General features: G+C 51.0%; 1 protein-coding gene across 1 annotated transcript in view; it reads right to left on the bottom strand.

Moving 5' to 3' along the window:
- LOC138498618 (lectin-like) overlaps positions 1–26,409 on the bottom strand; it is a 125,115-nt gene that overhangs the window by 35,776 nt on the left and 62,930 nt on the right. The window contains exons 3-4 of the mRNA XM_069622337.1: positions 17,803–17,900; positions 11,904–12,044 (exon numbers count right to left, since the gene is read on the bottom strand). Of these exons, the coding sequence (XP_069478438.1) occupies positions 11,904–12,044; positions 17,803–17,900 (239 nt within the window). The remainder of the gene's footprint in view (positions 1–11,903; positions 12,045–17,802; positions 17,901–26,409) is intronic.

Raw genomic sequence — 26,409 nt, 5'->3', positions numbered from 1 at the left:
ACAATCTCAGGCTGATATGGTATTCACGGTTCATTCTCCAGACATTCAGGATCAGTGTCAGGTTGAGTCATCATTGATTGTCAGATGGAATGTGCCAGGGCAGTGTGCACTCCACAGGGGTGTGATTTCTATGTGAAGTAATTAGCCACTAGCTGTGTACGGGCTGCCTCCCCCGTGCCCTTTCCCCTCCCATGCGCAGCGGCTGTGCATGTGGTTGGGGATGTGGGGCCACCACCATGTCCACGGCCAGGCCCCGGCGTGTTGCAACGTTGTGCAGGACACATGCTGCCACTATGATCCTGCACACTACTGGGGGAGCGTATAACAGCTGGCCGGCAGAACGGTCAAGGGAGCGAAAGCGTGACTTTAGCACTCCGAATGTGCGCTCCACTATGCCCCGGGTCGTAATGTGGGCTGTGTTATATCTTACCTCGGGTGGCGTGGTGGGGTTCCGAATTGGCGTCATCATGTGGGGGCTGAGAGGGTAGGCACTGTCCCCTGTGGAGGTGGTGATTGGTATCATTGGTGGGGTTGTGACCTTGCTCAGTATCCAACATGCATGCATGTGCAGTGGCATACATACTCACCAAGCAGCCATGTATCGCCATGCCGCCCAGCTTCTAGGTCCCGGCTTAGGGTGGACATTCGGTAAATGAAGCTGTCGTGGGTGGACCCGGGATAGTTGGCATATACTGAGGTGATGATTCCCTTGGCATTACATGCTACCTGCACGTTGATGGAATGCCAGTGCTTGCGGTTCCTATAGATGTGCTCAGATGCCCTGGGGGGACGTAGAGCCACATGGGTGCAGTCGATGGCACCTAGCACTTTGGGGAATCGTGCCACACCGTAAAAATCCAGGGCGGCAGCATGCCTTTCTGCAGGTGTTCTGGGCAGGTATATGTGCCTGCGGACTGATGGGCGTGCAGTGATGATGTTCAAGACCTGGTGTAGGCAGCGTGACTGGGTGGCCTGTGACACCCCACCCACTATGGCACTTGTCCGCTGAAATGATCCAGTGGCTAAGAAGTGCAGTACATTGAGGACCTTCTCCAGGGGGCTGAGTGCTTGGGAGCACAGGGTGGGTGATGTGAGGTCATCCTCCCACTCACTCACCAGGTCCAGTATTATGTGTGGTGGAAACCTGTACCTCCCATACACCTGGTCATCAGGCATCCCGAAAAGGCTGGTTCTGGGTGTGAATATTCTGGCCCTGACTATCCTCCTCCTCCTCCTTTGGTAGCCCACTGCCACTGCCGCTAGGAACGGTATGTTAATCCTGGCGTCTGAGCTTGTTATTGTTAAAGTGCGCAAATTTATGCTTTGCGCGTGTTCTAGGTAAGCGTGTGACCCGCGCACCCCTGGAATCCAGTTCCCAGTCCAATAGCGTGTGGAAATTCCCACGCACCACGGGATACAGGTGCGCTGACGTACTTGCGTGTGTAAGTGCTCGCGCACCCATGAAATACACGTACATAGGCCAATCGCGTGTACGCGCACTTTTGTCCAATTACACGCTGACGTGCAGTATTTCCACGTGTGCTCCGTCATCACGTGCTGAGTGGGGAACACCCGTGCGGGTCACGTCACAGACGCGCTTACGCGCTGAGGGACTCTGGTCCAATAGAATCGCGTATGCGTGCTGACGCGCTTACGCGCTAAGGGCCTTTCCTCGGATTTCACGCTGACGTGCAGGATTTTCACGTGCCAAATCACTCCGTATCAAGCTGGCCACGCGAAAACACACAGAAGACCACGCTCCTGCCCAGAAGGCCGAGTTACTGCCCCCCCAGTGCCCCGAGCAGCCTCCCACGTGCCATCTGCTGCTGCCTGCCTGCCTGCCTGCCTGCTGCCACCGTGCCCTGCCATTTGGTGCCTGCACATCAGCCATCTGCAGGGGTCCAGTTGCTGTGTCCACCCCTGCTGGAACTGAAGACTCCCGACTGGGATTACATCGCTCCACAGCCCAGCCCCAGGACCCAGTTGCCCACCCACACCTGCCTCTGGGGTTGCCATGTCGGGCACTTCCACATCTGGCACCAGTGGCAACCCCAGGCCAGAGGGGCCGAGGGGCACCAGCTTCACTGCCACCGAAGTTGGTGTTCTGGTGGAGCATGTCCTGGGGCAGTATGATGCCCTCTTTGGATCGTCCCGCGCCAGCAAGGAAGGACGGGAGAGGATCTGGGCCGACTGTGTGGTTGCCATCAACGCGGAGGGGGTGGCAACCCGCAACGTCCTGAAGATCAAGAAGCGCTGGGAGGACTTGAGGTCCAGGACCCTTGTGAAGGCCCGGCGCCTCGTGGAGGGGGGCCGGGGCTGCATGAGTTCCATCCAGATGAGGGTCCTGGAACGCGTACACCCAGCGCTCCACGCCCAGATCCTTGAGAGGGAGGCCCGTCTGGAGTTGAGCGGTAAGTGTCCAAGCATTACTGTGTGAGACAGGGCATGTTGCGGTGTGCTGATTCTATGATACTTGCCTGTATGTGTGCCATAGGCCATGTATGCATGTATGTGTGCAGGGACATCATAGTAATGCATGTGCGACCAGTGATGTGTGACCCACATGGTTGTTGCATGTGTTCAAATGCCGCATGGGGAGCCCTATGCAGATTTTGAACATGAGAGCATGCCAGTCTCTGTACCTGGACATGGGTGGGGGTGAGGGATGGGTGCTGATGCCAGGTACATATATGGTAGCCATGTCTGTGTGCCTGACCTGCGTGTCTGTGACTTGTGCATGCCATGGATGCATGACACATGTGTGTGACAATGCACAGATTCAGTGAAGCAGCCAAATTACCCTTGTATCCGCTGTGTTTGGTGTGTTTGGGGCCAGATGGATGTGACTGAGGTGAAGTGTGTGCATGTGATAGGCATGAGCCATGATGCATGTGAGTTACATATCATTGAATGTTTCAAGAGTCCATTGGACATGCATGGAAATGTCCATGGCATGCACCATGCCTGTTACTGTGTGTGTTTTGCCTGGACTGACCCATGTGTTGTGGAGGGTCATGATGGAAGTGTACTTTGACAGTGGTGCTCATCTGCTATTGCTTCCTGTCTAGGGGACCATTGTACAGTACCCTGATGCTTGTGTTCTTTGTCTCCCTCTACGCAGCGGCTAGTGAAGAAGAGGGCGGAGACGGCGCTGTGGAGCAAGGCGGCGGGGATGCCCCCACGGCTGCAGCGGAAGGGGTGGGTGAGCCCCCACAGGGGCCTGCTACGGTGGGAGACGGTGAGGAGCCATCCAGGTTGGTGGTTTGCACAGAGGAGGAGGAGGCCGCCACTGGGGCACACATGGGGCCTGGTGGGGGCATCCCTGCTGGTGCAAGTGGTGCAGTCCAGGGGCAGGAGGCAGCACAGGTCACCGTGGAGGGGCCTGTGCATGTCGCTGTCCCTGACCCTGTGAGTGCACCACCATGCACCAGCAGGGATGCCCCGTCCCAGGCCCGTCCGCAGGTAGAGGGGATGTCCATGTCACCTGACTCCCCTCCACCTGCGGACGTGGGAACCCCTGGCCGTGTGGAGAAGGTCCTGATTGGGGTCGCGATGCGCACGGCTGTGATTTGTGATGCCGTGCATGCTTCCCGGGAGGAGCACGCACGTCATCACGAAGTGCACCGTGCCGACGTGGCCCAATTGGGATCGGCCATGTTCGGGGGTTTGCTGCATGTGTTGGCCAATCTGGCGGCCCTCTCCTCCTCTGTGCAGGCTATACACCAGTCGTTCTCCTTGCCGTCTTCCGGCCCAGATGCCACCAGGGCCCCCTGTGGACCTGCCCCGACCAATGCAGCCAGCTCGGTGGGGATCCCATCCCTGCCACAGTTGGGAGTCGGAGGTCCAGCAGGGGTGGACAACACAGCAACTGGACCCCAGCAGATGGAAGATGTGACAGCATCATCGGGCAGGGCACGTGCACGACGGCGTCGGTGGTTTCCATCAGCCTGGATGCCGTCGTGCTGGCAGAGGCAGTGGCGTCGGAGGCAGCAGCAGGCTCGACGTGGGAGGCATCATGGCTCGGGGCCATCAAGATCAGAGGGGCAGGCATCGGCCGGAGGGCAGGGCAACCCTGGGATGGTGGTGTCTTCCGTGTGGGAGCAGTTGGTCCAGCGGATAGGTGCGGAGCGGCAGCGGGCGGAAGAGGAGCGGCTCACCATGGTCAGGGCGGAGTTCTCCATGCGTCGGGCGTTGAGGCGGGCTGAGTGCCTCGAGGAAGCTCGCAGGGAGTTTGAGCTGAACATGGGGTTATCCCTGCGAGACCTCGGGGCCAGGACAGAGTCCCGCCTCCAGGACATCGACATGGAGTTCGATGATGCCCTGGCCAGCAACATCACCGAGTGAGCCGCAGGACTTGCCCGCTGCCTTTGTATATAGTTATTTAGTTAGTTAGTGTTATGTTTCCTTTATTCATTTTTATTTTTTTGGACCGCTCGGACAATGGCCACTTTTTTGTATATATTTTTTTCATTAGGTAGTAGTAGGTTTCATTTATGGTGTTGGGCTCATGGACCCTGGAATATTCGTGTATATAGTTAGCTTTTTGAAGAAACATTTTTTTTATTGATTATTGTGTTCACCATGAGGAAATGGTTTTTCATTATTTTCCTTCCACATGACATTGTTTGGACAACATTTATTTTTGGATTACTTTGTTTTTTTTATTTTTACATTTGTTCTCGGACATGGACCATTTATTTTGTTATCCCCATTGTTGTATGTTTGATTTGTTTACTTATTTTTCATCTTTAATACATGTTTTTTTAACTTTCACTTGTGGTATTTTCTCATTGGTTTCATACATGTCATGATATGGGTTTTGACATTCACTTGCACCCGTTGTGTATGTGTGTGTGACGGACATGTGTTCATTTACATACTTGCCATTGGGGTTGTATCATGTAATTGCATTCACTATGTGGGTGGATGCAATCCTTGCCTGGGTGTTTGTGCTGGGTATGCTGCCCATTACTGCCATGATTGAGTATCGTCAGGACCTGGGGGCAGGGGGACATGAGTGGGGGCCTGGTGGAGGGTGCCCCTGGTGACTGGGGGGTGGGGGTGGTGGGAGACATGAGTGGGGGCCTGGTGGAGGGTGCCCCTGGTGGCGGGGGGGTGGGGGTGATAGGGGACATGAGTGGGTGCCTGGTGGAGCCTGCCCCTGCACTGCTGGGGGGTGGGGGTGGTGGGAGACATGAGTGGGGGCCTGGTGGAGGGTGCCCCTGGATAGTGGGGGGTGGGGGTGGTGGGAGACATGAGTGGGGGCCTGGTGGAGGGTGCCCATGGTGGCAGGGGGTGGGGGTGGTGGGAGACATGAGTGGGGGCCTGGTGGAGGTTGCCCCTGCACTGCTGGGGGGTGGGGGTGGTGGGAGACATGAGTGGGGGCCTGGTGGAGGGTGCCCATGGTGGCAGGGGGGTGGGGGTGGTGGGAGACATGAGTGGGGGCCTGGTGGAGGCTGCCCCTGGATGGTGGGGGGTGGGGGTGGTGGGAGACATGAGTGGGGGCCTGGTGGAGGGTGCCCCTGGTGGCGGGGGGGTGGGGGTGATAGGGGACATGAGTGGGGGCCTGGTGGAGGCTGCCCCTGCACTGCAGGGGGTGGGGGTGGTGGGAGACATGAGTGGGGGCCTGGTGGAGGGTGCCCCTGGATGGTGGGGGGTGGGGGTGGTGGGAGACATGAGTGGGGGCCTGGTGGAGGCTGCCCCTGGATGGTGGGGGGTGGGGGTGGTGGGAGACATGAGTGGGGGCCTGGTGGAGGGTGCCCCTGGTGACTGGGGGGGTGGGGGTGGTGGGAGACATGAGTGGGGGCCTGGTGGAGGGTGCCCCTGGATGGTGGGGGGTGGGGGTGGTGGGAGACATGAGTGGGGGCCTGGTGGAGGGTGCCCCTGGTGACTGGGGGGGTGGGGGTGGTGGGAGACATGAGTGGGGGCCTGGTGGAGGGTGCCCCTGGTGACTGGGGGGGTGGGGGTGGTGGGAGACATGAGTGGGGGCCTGGTGGAGGCTGCCCCTGGATGGTGGGGGGTGGGGGTGGTGGGAGACATGAGTGGGGGCCTGGTGGAGGGTGCCCATGGTGGCAGGGGGGTGGGGGTGGTGGGAGACATGAGTGGGGGCCTGGTGGAGGCTGCCACTGCACTGCTGGGGGGTGGTGGGAGACATGAGTGGGGGCCTGGTGGAGAGTGGCCATGGTGGCAGGGGGGTGGGGGTGGTGGGAGACATGAGTGGGGGCGTGGTGGAGGCTGCCCCTGGATGGTGGGGGGTGGGGGTGGTGGGAGACATGAGTGGGGGCCAGGTGGAGGGTGCCCCTGGTGGCGGGGGGGGTGGGGGTGATAGGGGACATGAGTGGGGGCCTGGTGGAGGCTGCCCCTGCACTGCTGGGGGGTGGTGGGAGACATGAGTGGGGGCCTGGTGGAGGGTGCCCATGGTGGCAGGGGGGTGGGGGTGGTGGGAGACATGAGTGGGGGCCTGGTGGAGGCTGCCCCTGGATGGTGGGGGGTGGGGGCGGTGGGAGACATGAGTGGGGGCCTGGTGGAGGGTGCCCCTGGTGGCGGGGGGTGGGGGTTATAGGGGACATGAGTGGGGGCCTGGTGGAGGCTGCCCCTGCACTGCTGGGGGGTGGGGGTGGTGGGAGACATGAGTGGGGGCCTGGTGGAGGGTGCCCCTGGATGGTGGGGGGTGGGGGTGGTGGGAGACATGAGTGGGGGCCTGGTGGAGGCTGCCCCTGGATGGTGGGGGGTGGGGGTGGTGGGAGACATGAGTGGGGGCCTGGTGGAGGGTGCCCCTGGTGACTGGGGGGGTGGGGGTGGTGGGAGACATGAGTGGGGGCCTGGTGGAGGGTGCCCCTGGATGGTGGGGGGTGGGGGTGGTGGGAGACATGAGTGGGGGCCTGGTGGAGGGTGCCCCTGGTGGCGGGGGGGTGGGGGTGGTGGGAGACATGAGTGGGGGCCTGATGGAGGCTGCCCCTGGATGGTGGGGGGTGGGGGTGGTGGGAGACATGAGTGGGGGCCTGGTGGAGGGTGCCCCTGGTGGCGGGGGGGGTGGGGGTGATAGGGGACATGAGTGGGTGCCTGGTGGAGGCTGCCCCTGCACTGCTGGGGGGTGGGGGTGGTGGGAGACATGAGTGGGGGCCTGGTGGAGGCTGCCCCTGCACTGCTGGGGGGTGGGGGTGGTGGGAGACATGGGTGGGGGCCTGGTGGAGGCTGCCCCTGCACTGCTGGGGGGTGGGGGTGGTGGGAGATAATGAGTGGGGGCCTGGTGGAGGGTGCCCCTGGTGACTGGGGGGGTGGGGGTGGTGGGAGACATGAGTGGGGGCCTAGCGGAGGGTGCCCCTGGTGACTGGGGGTGTGGGGGTGGTGGGAGACATGAGTGGGGGCCTGGCGGAGGGTGCCCCTGGTGGCGGGGGGTGGGGGTGATAGGGGACATGAGTGGGTGCCTGGTGGAGCCTGCCCCTGCACTGCTGGGGGGTGGGGGTGGTGGGAGACATGAGTGGGGGCCTGGTGGAGGGTGCCCCTGGATGGTGGGGGGTGGGGGTGGTGGGAGACATGAGTGGGGGCCTGGTGGAGGGTGCCCATGGTGGCAGGGGGGTGGGGGTGGTGGGAGACATGAGTGGGGGCCTGGTGGAGGCTGCCCCTGCACTGCTGGGGGTGGGGGTGGTGGGAGACATGAGTGGGGGCCTGGTGGAGGGTGCCCATGGTGGCAGGGGGGTGGGGGTGGTGGGAGACATGAGTGGGGGCCTGGTGGAGGCTGCCCCTGGATGGTGGGGGGTGGGGGTGGTGGGAGACATGAGTGGGGGCCTGGTGGAGGGTGCCCATGGTGGCAGGGGGGTGGGGGTGGTGGGAGACATGAGTGGGGGCCTGGTGGAGGCTGCCCCTGGATGGTGGGGGGTGGGGGTGGTGGGAGACATGAGTGGGGGCCTGGTGGAGGGTGCCCCTGGTGGCGGGGGGGTGGGGTGATAGGGGACATGAGTGGGGGCCTGGTGGAGGCTGCCCCTGCACTGCTGGGGGGTGGGTGTGGTGGGAGACATGAGTGGGGGCCTGGTGGAGGGTGCCCATGGTGGCAGGGGGGTGGGGGTGGTGGGAGACATGAGTGGGGGCCTGGTGGAGGCTGCCCCTGGATGGTGGGGGGTGGGGGTGGTGGGAGACATGAGTGGGGGCCTGGTGGAGGGTGCCCCTGGTGGCGGGGGGGTGGGGGTGATAGGGGACATGAGTGGGGGCCTGGTGGAGGCTGCCCCTGCACTGCTGGGGGGTGGGGGTGGTGGGAGACATGAGTGGGGGCCTGGTGGAGGGTGCCCCTGGATGGTGGGGGGTGGGGGTGGTGGGAGACATGAGTGGGGGCCTGGTGGAGGCTGCCCCTGGATGGTGGGGGGTGGGGGTGGTGGGAGACATGAGTGGGGGCCTGCTGGAGGGTGCCCCTGGTGACTGGGGGGGTGGGGGTGGTGGGAGACATGAGTGGGGGCCTGGTGGAGGGTGCCCCTGGATGGTGGGGGTGGGGGTGGTGGGAGACATGAGTGGGGGCCTGGTGGAGGGTGCCCCTGGTGACTGGGCGGGTAGGGGTGGTGGGAGACATGAGTGGGGGCCTGGTGGAGGGTGCCCATGGTGGCAGGGGGGTAGGGGTGGTGGGAGACATGAGTGGGGGCCTGGTGGAGGCTGCCCCTGGATGGTGGGGGGTGGGGGTGGTGGGAGACATGAGTGGGGGCCTGGTGGAGGGTGCCCCTGGTGGCGGGGGGGTGGGGTGATAGGGGACATGAGTGGGGGCCTGGTGGAGGCTGCCCCTGCACTGCTGGGGGGTGGGTGTGGTGGGAGACATGAGTGGGGGCCTGGTGGAGGGTGCCCATGGTGGCAGGGGGGTGGGGGTGGTGGGAGACATGAGTGGGGGCCTGGTGGAGGCTGCCCCTGGATGGTGGGGGGTGGGGGTGGTGGGAGACATGAGTGGGGGCCTGGTGGAGGGTGCCCCTGGTGGCGGGGGGGGGTGGGGGTGATAGGGGACATGAGTGGGGGCCTGGTGGATGCTGCCCCTGCACTGCTGGGGGGTGGGGGTGGTGGGAGACATGAGTGGGGGCCTGGTGGAGGGTGCCCCTGGATGGTGGGGGGTGGGGGTGGTGGGAGACATGAGTGGGGGCCTGGTGGAGGCTGCCCCTGGATGGTGGGGGGTGGGGGTGGTGGGAGACATGAGTGGGGGCCTGCTGGAGGGTGCCCCTGGTGACTGGGGGGGTGGGGGTGGTGGGAGACATGAGTGGGGGCCTGGTGGAGGGTGCCCCTGGATGGTGGGGGTGGGGGTGGTGGGAGACATGAGTGGGGGCCTGGTGGAGGGTGCCCCTGGTGACTGGGGGGGTGGGGGCGGTGGGAGACATGAGTGGGGGCCTGGTGGAGGGTACCCCTGGTGACTGGGGGGGTGGGGGTGGTGGGAGACATGAGTGGGGGCCTGGTGGAGGGTGCCCCTGGTGGCGGGGGGTGGGGGTGATAGGGGACATGAGTGGGTGCCTGGTGGAGGCTGCCCCTGCACTGCTGGGGGGTGGGGGTGGTGGGAGACATGAGTGGGGGCCTGGTGGAGGGTGCCCCTGGATGGTGGGGGGTGGGGGTGGTGGGAGACATGAGCAGGTGTGCAGGGTAGTCCCCTGTTTTGTGGGCTGCCTACAGGGGCCGTCGAGGGTGTACAGGGAACACCTGTGAGGACCCACCCAGCCTAATCGCGTGTGTAACTTCCCACGCACCCCTGTAATACACGTACCAAGCCAAATCGCGTGTGATAATTCCCGCGCACCCCTGAAATACACGCGCCCAGGCTATTCGCGTGTGGAAATTCCCGCGCACCCCTGAAATACACGTACCCTGCTGTAATCGCGTGTGGGACTTCCCGCGCACCCCTGAAATACACGCGCCCAGGCTATTCGCGTGTGGAACTTCCCGCGCACCCCTGAAATACACATACCCTGCTGTAATCGCGTGTGGGACTTCCCGCGCACCCCTGAAATACACGCGCCCAGGCTATTCGCGTGTGGAACTTCCCGCGCACCCCTGAAATACACGCGCCCAGGCTATTCGCGTGTGGAACTTCCTGCGCACCCCTGAAATACACGCGCCCAGGCTATTCGCGTGTGGAACTTCCCGCACACCCCTGAAATACACGTACCCTGCTGTAATCGCGTGTGGGACTTCCCGCGCACCCCTGAAATACACGCGCCCAGGCTATTCGCGTGTGGAACTTCCCGCGCACCCCTGAAATACACGCGCCCAGGCTATTCGCGTGTGGAACTTCCCGCGCACCCCTGAAATACACGTACCATGCTGTAATCGCGTGTGGGACTTCCCGCGCACCCCTGAAATACACGTACCCTGATGGAATCGCGTGTGGAACTTCCCGCGCACCCCTGAAATACACCTACCCTGATGGAATCGCGTGTGGAACTTCCCGCGCACCCCTGAAATCCACGTACCCAGCCAAATCGCGTGTGACACTTCCCGCGCACCCTGGTATACACGCACACGTATTTTTTGTCAGCGTGTCCGTGTTTGTGGGTACCCCTTTGCACGTCATTTGTCCTGGAGGGCCACAGTATAGGACATTCATCATGGCAGTATATGGGTGCTATTTGTTGGCGCACCTTTTGGTGCACATTTCTTACAGCCGCAGAGACGCTACCGCCTGCTTTCTTGTGGCGGTCGTGTTTGTGCCTGTGCGCTGGTTTGAGCGTGCGCTTTTTTGCCCTATTCTATTCCATGAATACGTGTTGTAGGCGAGCGTGTGGGCGTTCCGCGCACTTGTGCCCTGTACTTCCCCCGTGACGCCCACGTTTTTGCAAGTTGTTCCCCATTCCGAGTGTTACGCCCGTGTTCCGCCTACTTTTGTTGCGTGCGCCGCGCTATGTGCGAATTTCGCTGTGGCCTGTGCGATTTTCGCTGTGACCTGGCGCACGCTGTTAGATGGCCTGTGCGCCAACGTGCGCGGCGCACTTTTTATCGCACATCCGCTGGTTTTCTCGCGCACGGACTTCCATGAATCGACGTGCGCTGCTTTTCGTGCGATTTTCGCACTTGCACTGCGATTTTCGCTATTCCACTGCGATTCGCACGTTTTTGCCCACTTGCGCCGCGCTAATTATTCCATGAATCGGCCTGTTAATGTCCAGTTCTGAAGTAATCCACCCTTTGCTGTCCATAGACAAAAATCTTAAGGCACAAGCCTACTTATCGAAGAATTCACTCTGCCTCACTCAGTAGACATTTATAACATGATTGCATGTGTCATAATGCACCTGGTTCAAAGAAGAATATGGTGAAGCATTACATCCTCCCAGTCTGAACAGAAGCCCGCCTACCCACCGTGAATTACGTTGGTTGAATGAGTGAGTTTAGGGCCCTGGTTTGAGGTCCACATAAGAGCTAACTCATTCAGATGCAGGGCTGGTGAAAGTGGCCAGCCAATGTGCTGGGGAATGACCACTGGGCCTCTTTGAAGGATGGAGACACACTGAGCATCCTTTGAAAACGAGTCCACCTTCTACTGGCATAATGTGTTTTTTAGCTTGCTTATGTTCTTCTCCAATACAGTAGCTCTGATGACCATCGCCCAGACTGATGGCCCCCCTGACAACACAGCCACGTCATCAACATTGGTTCCACTGCATAGATTTCACAATATCACCACAAAGGAAATTAACATTACACAACACTATCGATAATTGATCTGTACCCGTTGGAGCTTGGAGACGTGACATTATACCGTCCACTAGCAGTGTTGTATTGTGAAATTTAAAAATTCAGAAAAATCCAAAGTTAATAACATGACTGTTTCACATTTGTGCCAATGTTTGGTTTTGTTTTTAAAAAAACGAGTTGCTTGTAAGGGCACATATGTTCTTTTCAATGTGGCAAAAGCATAGAGACTACTTCCTAAAATCAAACAAACTTACCTTATAAGTATCACTGGCACCAATCCATATATGGACGTTGCTTTTTGCTTTTTCCAAGACCAGTTGCTGAATGAAATTGTTTTCTTCTAAAGAATGAACAGATGCAAGATGGCCACCAGGTTGAAGATTCTGGCAATAGATCTGAGGAAACATTCATGTTACCATAGGTGCAACATTCGGATTTGGCAAGTTTTCAATGTCTGTACAATAAGAGATAAATATTTTATGAAATAGCATATCATAAGTAATAATCAATTAATTTTATGTATTTAATTTTTGCAGGTGGAGCAATGGTATGCAGAATTCAAGCCACTCTTTAAACCAGTGATAGATGGGGAGTGCAAGCCTGTAAATTCTCTGTCACAGTTAACTGGGTGTAGTGCCAAATGCATTCAAGTCAAGTGATATTCACTGGGAGAGATGGAGTTTGCTGAACTACAAGTGCCACTGGACGCAACTACAAAGAGAACTTCAAATTCTCACTTTGTGTGAAATTGAGATGTGCCAAGTACTACTTATTTATTTATTAAAATTTGCAGAACGTGCAGCAGCCCGTGGGCGTCGTAACAAGAGTTACTTAGTGCAAATGTGCTCAATGTCAATCACTTGGAAAGGGGCAGATTGTGAGCATATCATGTATAATTGGGAATGCCCCAATATCTTAACAACAAGAAGAATCACTTGTTGAGGCCCGCAGTAAAACCAGTATATACAGCAAATAATATACAAAGAGCATGGGAGTAGAAATCCTTATTCTGTCTCCTACAGCTTCCAATTTGTAGTCAACGTTATATGGAAATGAAGAAGCACGTAACCAGTGAATACTTGAGTATATACACTCAAATGCATATCAAACAACATTAAAAAAAAGTGTTAAAAAAAGAATTATCAAGAAAACACAACATTGTCTTAATAATACAATTTTTACAAAAATGTCATACAAAACTAGAAAAATGTGTGCAATAAATCCTTTGGAATATCGAAACATTACACAACTGCATTAATCTCGATCCACATATCAGAATTGTGAATCACCAATGTATCTCCTAAGGCAACAATGTCTAATTACATCTCAAGTGTGCTTCTGCTACTGTACAGCTACCGGGTGTCAACTAAAGATACACCCCCAAAGCACCCCGACAAGTGCAGGTTTATGTCCTCAGTAGTCCACTTAATGCACCAGACTTTCATCAGGCGGTAATATTTAAAATATTCTTTCACACCAAGACTAGTAGTGCTCCTCTATTGCGGTCTTCTGATTAAGGGCCAAACCTTCAACATTCATTTCTCTAGGGAGGTTTTGGAGTGACAAAAAATGTAATTCTTTTACGTAACTATTTCTGAAAAAATGTGTATTTCTTTATACCTGGAATGACTCCATATATTTGCATGTTCCTTCTTAATCACCTTACCATTCAAAATGTCTGTAAAATATAGACTTACACCAGGCATCAAGCTCCCCTTATCGTCAGTACCAAAGCGTACTGCAGAACCTTTCTTACTTATTATCTACAATGTGGCATGAATGAGATATTCTATCATTAGCACCCTTCCAGTTTAAGGCCTTCCATTCACGCGGACCCGTTTACTGTATCAGTTCTTCTTCATAACTAGATACAAAAAAGCCAAGTATGGTCCTGATATATTAAACTTGAGGTACACAAATGAAAATTATGTATCTCTACAATTCCTACTGACCTGTTAACACACACTCTCAGTAGTGCTTCATCCAGTCGGTTTCTCTACCTTGGAACAAACCAGCGTTCTCTTTATAAAGAGCAGGTATGCAATCATCTTTCAATATTTTAAAGGCTTTGTTGCACATATTTTTCTAGTTATTTGTGACACTATTTTGTAAACAAATGTATTAATTATTATTAAGACAATCTTACGTATGATATTTTGATGATGATAAGATTTTTCCCAATTTTGTAAATGTTGTTTGATATACATGTAATGTATATATCAAAATATGTATTGATTGATTGATTGCTTCTTTACGACCTAACACCATTGAGTATAAATAGGAAGCTGTAGAAGACAGAATAAGGATTTCTAGTCCTGTAGTCTTTGTATATATTTTAGTGCAAATGCCCCAAACCATCTTTCTCTGTCACTGAAATGGAGACGGTAGAGCACAAGCAAATCAAATACCACTCTCAGTAAGATGTGAAGGGTACAATCACTGGGCCAAATTCTCAAAAACAAACGCAAGTAAAACATCTCCAGAGGATGCACTCTTTTATTTGCATTAGTTTGGGAACTGTTTAGGTCATCATATTCTCAAAGATAACCTGTGCAATTCCAGGGGCTGAGCAGCAGCAGTCCAAGTAATGTGGTAGCCAGCACCCTTGCAAACATTAGTGTAGGATATAACTGGCTCCCTGTACCAACGTGGACTCTGGGTGCACGTTTCACAGGGACATGCCCAAAAACAACTTATCATTGTGAAATGCAAAAATAATGAGAACACATTTCTATCCCTGTTGTGGGGTAGAAATGCACGTGTGGCAGCAGTGTTTCATTCCACGGCTGTTACACTAAAAGAAAATGCCACAAAAGGTCAGAAATGACCATGTCAGATATTGCACATCTCACTGTTCTTCCTGTTCCCAACAGGTGAAGCAGATTGTGTTTCTTTTCTGGACATTTTAAAGGGCATCATATTTGTGAATTTGTGATGCACTTTAAAATGCACAGCAATGCCCCATAATTTGAGCAAATGTGCATAGTGGGTCTAACAGAGCATTATAATGGTGCAAGTGAAGGAGATTCACTAGCTCATCCCATATCTTGCGCCCAAAACAGTTTTGAGAATTGGCCCTAGTGACTGTAAAAGACACACACCAAGTGTCACATTATGGGAGGGATGATGTTAGAGGAAATAAGAATGTTCACAATATTTGTATTATTCATGAATTTAATATTAATTCATAAGGTAACACATAATGAACATGTTTGCATTCTTGGTGCAAAATCAAAACAATGGGCCTCATTATGAGTTTGGCGGTGGCCGTGCCTGTAACACAGGCCGTATGTCCCTTTAACAAAGTTTTTTACTGAATTTCATAGGATTTTAGTAGCACAACTTAACCATAACGTCCCTTTAACAAAGTTTTTTTTACTGAATATATATAAAACTGCTTGGAATTTGTAGAATTGAATTTTGGAACTAAATGTAAAAAAGAACAAACACAGCATTTGAAAACAACATCACTTTGAATTACAACGTTGGGCAAACTGAAAAAACCTGAGCAATTACAAATGAAAGAACTATTCAAATGGTGCAACTTGAGCACTTTACAAAAAAATCAGGAAGTAAAGATGATTCCCAGAGGTTTACATATTTTAACCTTCTCAAGTTCTGAAGAAAATATCGCAACTGCTGCACTAATAGTTTGAGTTTCTCAGCTTGATAGACTATGTTGAAGACAGGGACACTTAAGGGAGAGCCCCTGTCCTTTAACGAGGACCTATACAACCCCAGAGTTATCCATACTGACATTTTTAGAACACATTTCCTTATTGAACTACAGTTTAAATTCCAGGGATTCCACCAACCCCTCTGTCTGTGTTTAAACTAAAGGTGTTGCATAATCACGTTGTCTGTGTTCTTTTGGTCCCTTGTTCACATTCCTTTTGTGCCCCCAACTTCACCAGGGACCCGGTTCATTTTGATGGTCGCTGACCACACAATGCGTTACCTAGAGCCAATGACAGCGATGAATAAAAGGTACAGAGACAGTTCAGAGAAGTGCTGGCACAAAGGGAAGGTGGCAGAGCATGGGAAGAAACATGTGCATTTAGGTGGAGGTCCCATTCTGCGATCAGACTGCAGCGTCCATTTCAATAACGTGGCCGCCTCTCAATCAGTCGATATCATCACTTTGAATCTTCACAGGCTTTTCCGAGTAGGCTCAGGATGCTGCCTCCCTGGTGCATCCACATAGCAGAGTCATACCAACCTAAAATGGCCGCGGCCTGTCATGTCTACAGGACGTCATTACCAAACTGTAAGTGACTTCAACTGTGTTGCACGAATGTTTCCATAGTACAAATTTCAAACGGACACATGTGATCACTGCACCGATTTTACTGCGACCACTGAAAATGCTGACTTTATTTTCATTTTGACATCCTTTTCACCCCATATATATAATAATCTGTTTTTTATATAGCACTTTAATCTAAAGCAGTTTACATAGGACATATTTACATAAAGACTCACCGCGGCCCCCCTACTCTCCCCTAAATTCATTATATACTGTACCCATTCCCCAACATATATATGGGAGTCGAAATAAAAAAACATGTTCAGTTGTCACCGTACAAACTGCACAATAATTGTATGATCCCTTTCAAACAGTAAATCCGGCCCACTGGAATCAGAAGAGGAATTGCTAATCTGCACTTCTTGTAAACCATAAAACTGACAACGATCTGGGGTTTTCTCATAGTCAAGCAGTGAAGGTTACTCACCCTGTGGAAATACAGGGGGGAATGCATCCCTCCTGGACTATGGTGCTCAGACCTTGCCAGGGAAAAGTTGCATTACATGAGTTAACCATTCGGAAACTCAAAAGGAAATGCAGGGATAGAGCAATAGGCCTGCAGAGGGCAATGCCACTCTTAACCACAGTGAGAACAGTCTCAAAAAGAATCTGAATCAGTCATAAAAGGCATACAAAGACTTTCCTAGGAGTATGGGACCTGGAAAATTGCAAATGGATGCTGCCTTAACATATGCTTTATGTGTAAAAGGACATATGATTCTCACAAACATGTCTGTAGTGGTAAGGATGTGCGCATGTTCAACATACATAACTACAAGAGCAGCAAAATTCGAGCACTGCAAATGTTGGTGAATAAAGTTGTAACTTGATGGGTACTCACAAACATTACTCAATGTGTTACCTGCACTGACCTGCACAAAGAAGTTACATCTGAGCAATCTGAGTGTAAGTGGCACGTACACTAAAGGGCTGATTTTCGGGTTCACTCTAATTCGGCGGTGGAGCTCTGTTACATTTACACTTTAACCAAAACGGGTCCCGCCGCCAAATTTTCGTCATTAACACAGCAGAGGGCACAAGAGAGCGGAACAAGGGCTGAGTGCATGTGGGTAGCCTGCCTTCTGCCTTTCTCTTTTGCACTCCGCCGTGCAAATTCAGCAAACGCCGTCTGCCATGTATGCACGGCAAGCAGCGTTTACATTGGATCCCTATGGCCTGCTTTTTGCTGGTGCGAAAAGCCGGCAGACTCCGTAGGGATACCCAGCATTCGTGCCGTCATGAAACTGCATGCCTTTGCAAATGATGGAGCATTGTATGGCGGAGAGTCAGAGAGGCGGCAAAAACATAAGTCACATTGCGTCCCTCATCATCACCATACAAATACGGTAAAATATGAAGTACCGGGAACTAAATGCATGTGAGCCTTACGCAATGCTTTTACCCATTTTGTTTCCGTAACTCCAAGCTCAAAATGGGTGCAGTCAAATTGGCAGACTGCATGAAGGAAACATAAGGAATCATGACAAAAGAATCATTTACCCTAGAGAAAAATGGCTTCATAAAGTTAATTCTTTAACACATCCACGTTCACATAGATTTGTTCATCTATTTTTCAGCATGGAGCAGGGCCCACAGGGTGTTAGAGCGCAGCACAGACATGTGGTGAAGGCATCCTGAGCGAGGACGGGACTGATAGAGAAGTGGGTACACCAGAGCAAGAGATATACAATTTTAATAAGACAAATTGGGAATAATAAAGCAAGAAAGATCGTGTGTCTGAGACAAGGTGGAGAGAATGGATTTTGGCAAAGCGTCCACTTGCATCGAGTACAGACAGGCAGAACAAGGAGGGAGATTCGTCCATGAAAGGGACTTAAATGTCTTACCTCGGCTTCCACCCAGGTTTTGGGGCTGGGAATGTACCTGTAATTATTACTGTTGTTGCACGACCATTCGTTCGGGCAATTATTTGGTCCGTCTTGTCCTGTTGTATAAATTAAAAGAATTGTTCAAGGATACGTTTCACACTCTGAAGCACTTGTGTACAAGGGCCATATAAATAAAATATCAATTCAATTCAATTCAATACATGGGTTATTATGACCCTCCATACGTCTGTCATGTCAGGAGGAAATGTTCTATCCGTTGTGCTGTCTGCAATGCACTCCAGTCAATTCTTTGTGGCTTATTTTTAAAATCCTGCTTATTGCACAGAAGGGGGCCACACACATGTGCACTTACGTGTACTGCACAGAGACATCATTTAGTGACCCATGAGGTCTCCCTTGCTACCCCTAAAACAACTCTAAAAAAAATATTTTCATGTATTTTTTTTAATGCATGCTCCTGGGCTGTGGCCAGCGCCACGTGACTCTTTGCTTCTGAGTGGCTGGCTTTCTTGTTCAGATCTCTTAAAAAAAAAAAGACAAAAAAAGAACAGGGGTTCCACATGTCTAACACTTTCAGCAGTGACCCTAAATAAGAAAGAATAGGACTACCAAATAATTTGTCTTTCTGGAATTCTATAAAATAATTGCTGACTCATTAAAGGTTTTTTTAGGGCACATTTCAGGGGGTAAGTCACTGATTTGGCCTGTTCTTAAACACCTAATCTCAGCCTTTCATCCTTCTGAGGTCGATAAATGAGTACCAACACAGGTTGGGTGATATTGCATGTATTCTTTATGAAGCGCTTAAGCATAAGTGCTATATAATAACACATCATTATCATTTGGTCATGGACGTCTGCTTGCACTCACAGTAATTTGGTAATATGGGCCTATACACAATGATCTTAACAATACATTTGGGGAGTCATTCTTGTATGAAATGTATACCCCATTATAGTGATATCGTTACCATATGTGTTGTACTGTACTTAGGAACAATGCTATGTGATACCACTTCCTGTTTTGTCAAGGGGTGAAAGGTTGTGCTCCCTCGCTTCCCGTGATATTACTTCAGTGTGGAGTCAAATTACATCACTTCCTGTGATGTCATCAGAGGTCAACTTCACATGATGTCATCAGAAGACATGGTTCATATGATGTCACTTCCGCAACCCCGGGCATTTTGGTGAAATGATGTCCCTGGTACTGCAGTCTCTTTACAAGCAATTCTGATTGTGTACTCTACGAAGTGCAAACAATGCACAGAAATGATTGCATTGATTGCCACTCATGGGCGGGCAATTCCTATGGAATCCATGCAGCTTTGAACAGGTGCTAAACGCTGGCCGATTCCATCCATAGGAATCCAAAGTATGTATGCCACCATGAAAATCCATTCCTGATGCAAATACGTCCGTTTTAACAGGCGTAGCAGATGGAGCTAGCAGAAACTTAAATATGTCACACTGTGCTGTTGCTCCACCTGTCAAAAAGAGTGTTAAAAAAAGGTGTAAGTCCATGCATACACCTTGTATGCATGGTGTTATGCCGCACTTAACACTCCAGGCTTGTGCAAAATGGTACACTTTGTATTTATTAGCACATTGGCCATCAGAAATCTGGTGTTAACCTGATTCTTTTCATAGATATCAATTATCAGGGTCCTAGTTGTATGTGATATTTGAAGAAAGGATAGACAAATTGGCAATTGCAGTGCTGACTTTCATAAAATGCATGTAATGTGGAGTTCTTATCATGGCTCTATCATTTGACTATTCTTCCTTTCCTCTCTCCTTCCACCTAGTTAATTTTACTTGACTATCTAGTTTCTTGGCATCGTAATTATTTGACTCTTTCTTGGACTGACTCTGCTGGGCACTTTACACCTGGCGCTGCAGGAAATTTAGGTGCAAAGCAAGATACACTGTTTCTAGTCCCCCATTTTCTGCCCCAGCCCATTTTCTTGCTGACATGAGGAAGAGGAGGGGAATGGATTTCATTCAGGCATGAAATAAATGAATTCCTATGGAATCCACTACGAATTAGGACCCGCTAATTTGCAGGTGGATTCCGTAGTAATCCATGAATAAATGGCGCCTTTGAAGTATAAATTGTTTTGCTAAATTTAAAGGAAAAGTGATGATTAAACCTGTTTTTTCTTGTTGTACACCTTACTTTTGCACTCTGCCATGCAAAACTTGAGAATTGCATGCAGGGAACTCACATGCATGTAAATGCAAACATAGGTTAACCCCTGCATGCAATTTGCATTTTTTCAAAATGACCCCCTAGAATTATGGTGTGGTAGTTAATGGTAATGGAGCAGCGCTGCTAGTCTTTAAAATATGACATTGAAAAAAAACTAGCAAACACCATAATTTTAAATTGGGTGGGAGAGGGAAATGGAGATGTAAAGGTGAGGCGTAATGTTTTTTCCTTGCATTTACCCTTTCATTTGCAATCCCCTCATTGCAAAATGACCCCGTACATTTACAAATCGGAGTGTTAAATAAAGAATTAACCGTTGCGAAATAAAATTTAAGATTTTATAATTTTTATAATGGGTTGGAGTGCAAAATGAAAGCACAAATGCAATGCGTAATGCTTGTACGCTGTCATTTTACACTCTAGCTCATTTCCGTGCTGACACAAGGCAGAAGAGGGGGGCCTAGGAGATTTCTGCCGTGATCACCTCCTCCATCTTGTGTGAGCATTTTGTTTCACACAACAGGATATTTTCATGCATTTGTAAATGAATGGATTCCTATGGAATCTGCTGCAGTGTTGCAACTCGTCAAACGCAGGCAGATTCTAAAGGATGCTATTAGCAAATGCGGCCTGCGAAGCACATTCGCAGGCAGTGCTTACTTTTCATGAGAGGGAGGGAAAAATTACAAGAGTAAATACTTTATAATTGCATGCAGAGAAAACCACAGTATGTAAGCACTAATGCGGATGGTCCTCTGCATCCAATTTGCGTTTAGTACAAAATGAGGCTGTAAGACAAAGCTGAAATTTAGTTAAAAGCACATTTGTCCTTCATTACCCAAAATAAGGTAGTCTACCGGGCTCCCTCTATCAGAACTCCTTCCACCCCCAATCCGGAAGCCTCCTGATTTTCTTTCAGGGTTCTGCTCCCAAATCCATCAGTGTATTCTCTCATTAACTGCTACACATTTTACACATCCTAATACCTGCAATCAATAAGGTTGTTTTCCATGCATTTCTTTCAATCATACTTTGTCCTATGTATCTTCCTCTATGGGTTCATTGATTTTCAGAATTTTTTGTGGTGCCACAAAATTGCCGAAACCATCGTAACAGAAGAGAGACAGGGAAGGGGGTTTCTGAACTAAAAATAGCAGGTTGGCATAGCAACAGGCAATGCCACGGCATGAAAAAGCCAATTCACTAAAGGCTCTTTTTCAAAACTCCTCTTCCGTACTATCCTATGAGGAGTTCCCTAACAATATTTGGTCCAATCAGTAGCTTTGTAAGAATCAAGTTGGGTGCAAGGCTTTCCATTTCCCACACAATTGGGCTCTTTCACCCACAATTGGGCTACTAAATCCCAGGTTGTACGAGTAATGACAAGTGAGTGCAGGTTTTGGGCTATGTTGGTCTTCCTTTGACGGTAGTCCTCCTGAGGCTGTCACTCTACCCCAACCCACCCACCCATGTCCTTTCTCTCTACCCCTTCCTACCCGCCACTCCCCCATTAGGTATGCTTGTTGGGATTTGTTTAAGCTATTTTTGGCTACTTTTGATGAGTACTCCTGATGCTGCTTTGTTCTTCATGTTTTCTGACCCCAACCAACTGAAATCACCCACCCCACCCCCTCTCTCACTACACCCACCCTCTCACCAACCCCCAACCCCTCTACCACCACCAAGTCAGACACCCCCACTCTCTTTACCTCCACCCCTCCAACCCCCACTCTCTCTACCCCCACCCTAGCCTCACTCTCTATACCCCCACCCACTCAAATTAACTCCACTATCTCTACACCTAACCACCCAACCTACCCCCCACCAACCTCCACTCTCTCTGAATATCCACACTCTCTTTACCAAATCCACCTACCCTACCACCACTCTCTCTCTCACCACCCGCTCTCCCCGAGATCTCTCTACCCCTACCCATCCACCCAATCTCCACTCTCCCTACCCCCACCTGCTCACCCTACCCCCACTCTAACACCACCCACCCTATGCCCTCTCTCTATCCCTAGCTCCCTCTCTCTACTCCCACCCACTGTCTCTGCACTCAACCCTATACGCTTCTCTCTTTACCCCACCCATGCACCCTACCCTCCTCTTTCTCTAGCCCCACCCAGCCTACACCCTCTGTTCCCCACCCACCCACCAAACCCCTCTCTCTATCCCCCTCATCCTTCTTCTCACGTTTTTCCTTTATTACTACCTCTCTCACTCTCACCTTTTCTTGTGCATTTAGAGGAGGAGGTACCTGACTTCTCCCTAGTCCCTGCCCCCTTGTCACCATCATATTGGGATGACAGACAAAGAGCCATGATGGGGAGCCCTTGCCTGAATCCTTGCAATATTCCTGTACAACGTTGAATATATGAGAGACAATATGTACTCAAACAACACTTCAGAGTGTACCCGCAAGCTGACATATTGCTGGAAAGTTACCAAGAAGGATGTACTTTGCTGAGCTGTTGAAATACAGCCATTAACAGAATGGATGTGCATTCAAACGAAGTCTGTCGACAGTGAAAGAATTTCATAAAAAGGGTGTAAAAACCTATGTTGAAATGATAAGAAAATACTTAAGAATTACAATGTAACTGAAGTACGAAGAGAAACATGCTCTCTATGACACAGTAATTATGAACACAAAGAAGAATAAAGTTACTTATTTATAAATACCTGTAATTACGCTGAAACGCAAGGTAGAAATAACATATAGAAGCTTGCTTATGAGAGGTATACATTCAATGTTTAGGATGACCATTAGAAGAAGATGAACGGCGGCTTATGTCAATGAACCCAGTTACCTCAAAACACGAGCCCAGGATCTTAAAGTGAAAAGATGATGAAGAAATTGTTTTCCCTTGCAAAATAGAGGAGTACAAGTGAATCTAACGAGCAGGCCACGTGCAAAGGACATATTTCTCAAAGATTAGGAGTATCAAGAACATTTACAGATGCCAAGTACTGGACAATAAAAAGGGCATGAAGTTTATATGGGATAGAGTGAGCAAGTCCCTAAAGACCAAGAGGAGAAACTGCACCCGGTATAATTGAATACATTATTATTATTACATATTATTTTATTTCTAAAGCGCCAGAGACAGAAAGCCCTGAGGCATAAGAGTGCTAACATAACATACAACAAAAAGCAAAAATCAGCAGGACTGGGACGAGAAACTGGAGAGGAGTTCATCAAAAAGAGATGTTATTCTAAAAGAAAGGTTTTCAGGTTTCGTTTAAAAGAGGGGATACTAGGGCAGGTCAAGTGGGAGGGCATTCCACAGATAAGGAGTTGAAAATGGGAAGCAGACCCTCTGTACCAGCACCAGTTTTGCTTTTGGCACCAGAAGTAGCCCTGAGTTGATTGATCTCCGGCTGGATCTGTCCGGAAGTCATTTCAGCTGAGGGGCCAGGAAGGATGGACTCTTGCCATACATGCAAGAGTGTGTGATGCAGAGTGTGCAAAACAGGATTCTCTTTGTGATGGGAAGCCAGTGCAGCGCTCACTGCGTTATTCTGTACTACTTGCAGGTTTGATGTAGTAGGTAGTGCTAGACACCAGACAGCTAATGTGGTGCTTCATTGAGAGCTCTTGATTGATAGTAACGCCTAAAGTTTTTACTTTTTTCAGGGTGGGGAGGAGACAGTCTGCAATTTGGACATGTGTGTAGGGCTGATCTAGCAGGTGCAGTTTAGGGCCTGTGCCTAAAATTATAATCTCAGTTTTGGAGTTTTTCAAGGCTAGTCCATTAAGCGCCATCCAACAATGTATTTGGTTGTAGGTAACATTGATGACTTCAGTGTCCTTACTGTACGTCATGTTGACACTCGTTCGGGGATCAGGGATGCATGTGGCTGGGAGGGTTAGTGACATAGAAGGGTGGGGTTTAAACAGGATAGGTTGTAGTTGAATAAAGAAAAGACGTGTTATGCAACCGCTCTGTGCCCTGTGTGTTCTTGTTGCGTAGCGCAGGTGAGGCCTCACCAGAGACCTTCACACTGGCGATGGGGTTAGCCGCACTTCAAGTGGATGCCTGGAGGCATCACACACAGAGGAAGGAGCATGGCCGTGTCATACAAAGCAGGCACGCAGGAGCCAGTGCCCCTCCCACGAGTGGTCGTATCAGCAACTGTTTTGCTCCGGACTGCAGCAGTGAATCGGAACATTTGTGCAGCGTTCTGTCAGGTAATTCATGATCCCAGGCTGCGGCAGTGATAGAATGCTGAGGATAGAGCATTCTATCATAGAGACCAGGGAATCAGGACTCTGACAGGAGATGAGAAGGGACACAAACACACATTACAGTGATGATGCTCGTGCCTGTGGAGGCGGCCATCAATGCAGCCCACAGAGGGGTGTGAGGTCGCAGCCCCACCCTGACACGGTGCTCGTGCCATAAAGGTGGCTGTGGGGCTACTGGGCTACTGAAAGGAAAAAGCCCACAGAATTAAGTAAAGATGTCGGCTCCGGATGGGGGACAGAGCGCACAGGCACATGCCCAGGTTCAAGGTCCACCAGCACAAGACCATGCTCCATATAGACTGCCTGATGCCCTCGGAGCCCAGATACCAGGTGCCTTCGACGTGACTGACACCAGTAACATGGGCCCGGTGGATAAGGGACTTCGAGTTGTACATGGGGGCCACAGGACCCATTGAAGATGACAGGCAAAAATGCCTCCTTAAACTGGATGTGGGACCAGCCACACGTGACATCATTGATGAGATGCCGGCCGATAGCATTGATTCCATCCAAGACCTGAGGGACGCTTTGTCTGCAAATTTTACCCCATACACGAATGTGGATTATGAGTGTCACTTGTTCCACAGCACCAAGCAGGCCAAAGGTGAGACAATGGATGCACATGTCATGAGGCTGAGAATAAAAATGAAACACTGTGATTTTGCCAACTACTCAAACACAGAGGCTCTGAGGTCCAAAATCATTGCAGGGTGCAAATCGAAAAACTTTTAGGCAAAAACTTTTACAAAAGTCCTGCACCCTTGATGAGATACTTACGCTGGCTCAAGCTGAAAGGGCTGTCGACTCGCAAGTGGAGAGCTTCAATGCCCCAACGCCTGCTGAGGCGGTACATCGCTTTCAACAAGAAAGAAGAATGGAGGACCCATTTTGTTGCAAATGTGGGTTTGAATACCCACATGAAGGCACGTGCCCAGCCGTTGGCCAGAGATGTGTCACATGCGGGGAAGAAGGCCATTTCAAGTCGGTATGTAGATTCTCCAGAGACAATGGGAGGGAGAGAACGAGAGAAACACCTCCGAAGTTCAAGTCAAGGGCCACACCGCCAGCACCACAATCCCCTGGTATGACGTTGCAGCGCCCGCAGAAACACACTGATCCCGAACCCAAAGACCAAGATTTCAGTGAGGAAAGGCAGAGAAGAGACAGAAGGGAATGGAGGTGGTATGTCACCCACATGAGGCGTGAACGCCGGTCGAGGCGCCTCATGCGTTACTAAGTAGAAATATATACATCAGAGATAGAAGCTAGCTCATCAGGGAGCGACCAAAAGAAGAAAGCATATGTGTATACAATGGGTAATCCCGTGGCTACAGAGCATAGCTCAACACTAATCATCAAACTGAATGAACGACTGACAGAATTTCTCATTGAGACAGGAGAAACGGTGAATGTGATCAGCGAGAAGATCTTCAAAGAACTACCTCAAAGCCCGAAACTCGCCCCAGCTACTGTGAACATCTACGCATAGGGAGCCAAGTCTTCACTCAAATGCATAGGACAATTTGAGGGCTTGTGCCACTACAAGGGACAAGGAAAAAGGGTGCCCATACATGTCCTAGCGACAGAAAATGAAAGTGGCTGCATACTTAGCTTTAAGGCGGCCGTTGACATGGGACTCATACATGTGCTATATAACATCATGGTCCACAAGTACATTGACCCTGTCGAAGTGATCATGAACCTCTACCCTAATCTGTTCAAGGGTAATGGAAGACTGAGAAACAGGCAAGTGAAACTACACATTGACGACTCGGTGCAGCCAATAGCGCAACACTACAGGGGCATTCCGATCAACATTCAGAAAACTGTGGAGGATGAACTACAAAAACTGCTGGAGCAAGACATAATAGAGCTGGCCACTGGCCCCACCAAGTGGGTGTCATCCATTGTGCCGGTGCCAAAAAAAAGGATCCGAAGCCACCTGGCTGTGTGTCGACATGAGGTGCCCCAATCAATACGAAGGGAGAGGCACATGGCTCCACGCATCACTGACATGATCCACATGCTAAACGGAGCCCGAGTCTTCTCCAAGTTGGACTTGAAGAAAGGATACTATCAGCTGGTGCAGAGCCCAGAAAGCAGAAACATCACCACGTTTGTCACCCACCTGGGGTTATTCCAGT

The sequence above is a fragment of the Ambystoma mexicanum genome, chromosome 5q (genome assembly GCF_040938575.1).
Source record: "Ambystoma mexicanum isolate Mex_15411 chromosome 5q, UKY_AmexF1_1, whole genome shotgun sequence".
NCBI classification, from domain to species: Eukaryota; Metazoa; Chordata; class Amphibia; order Caudata; family Ambystomatidae; genus Ambystoma; species Ambystoma mexicanum.
The sequence above is the reverse complement of the archived record's forward strand: the minus strand, read 5'-3'. Positions and strand labels throughout refer to the sequence as shown.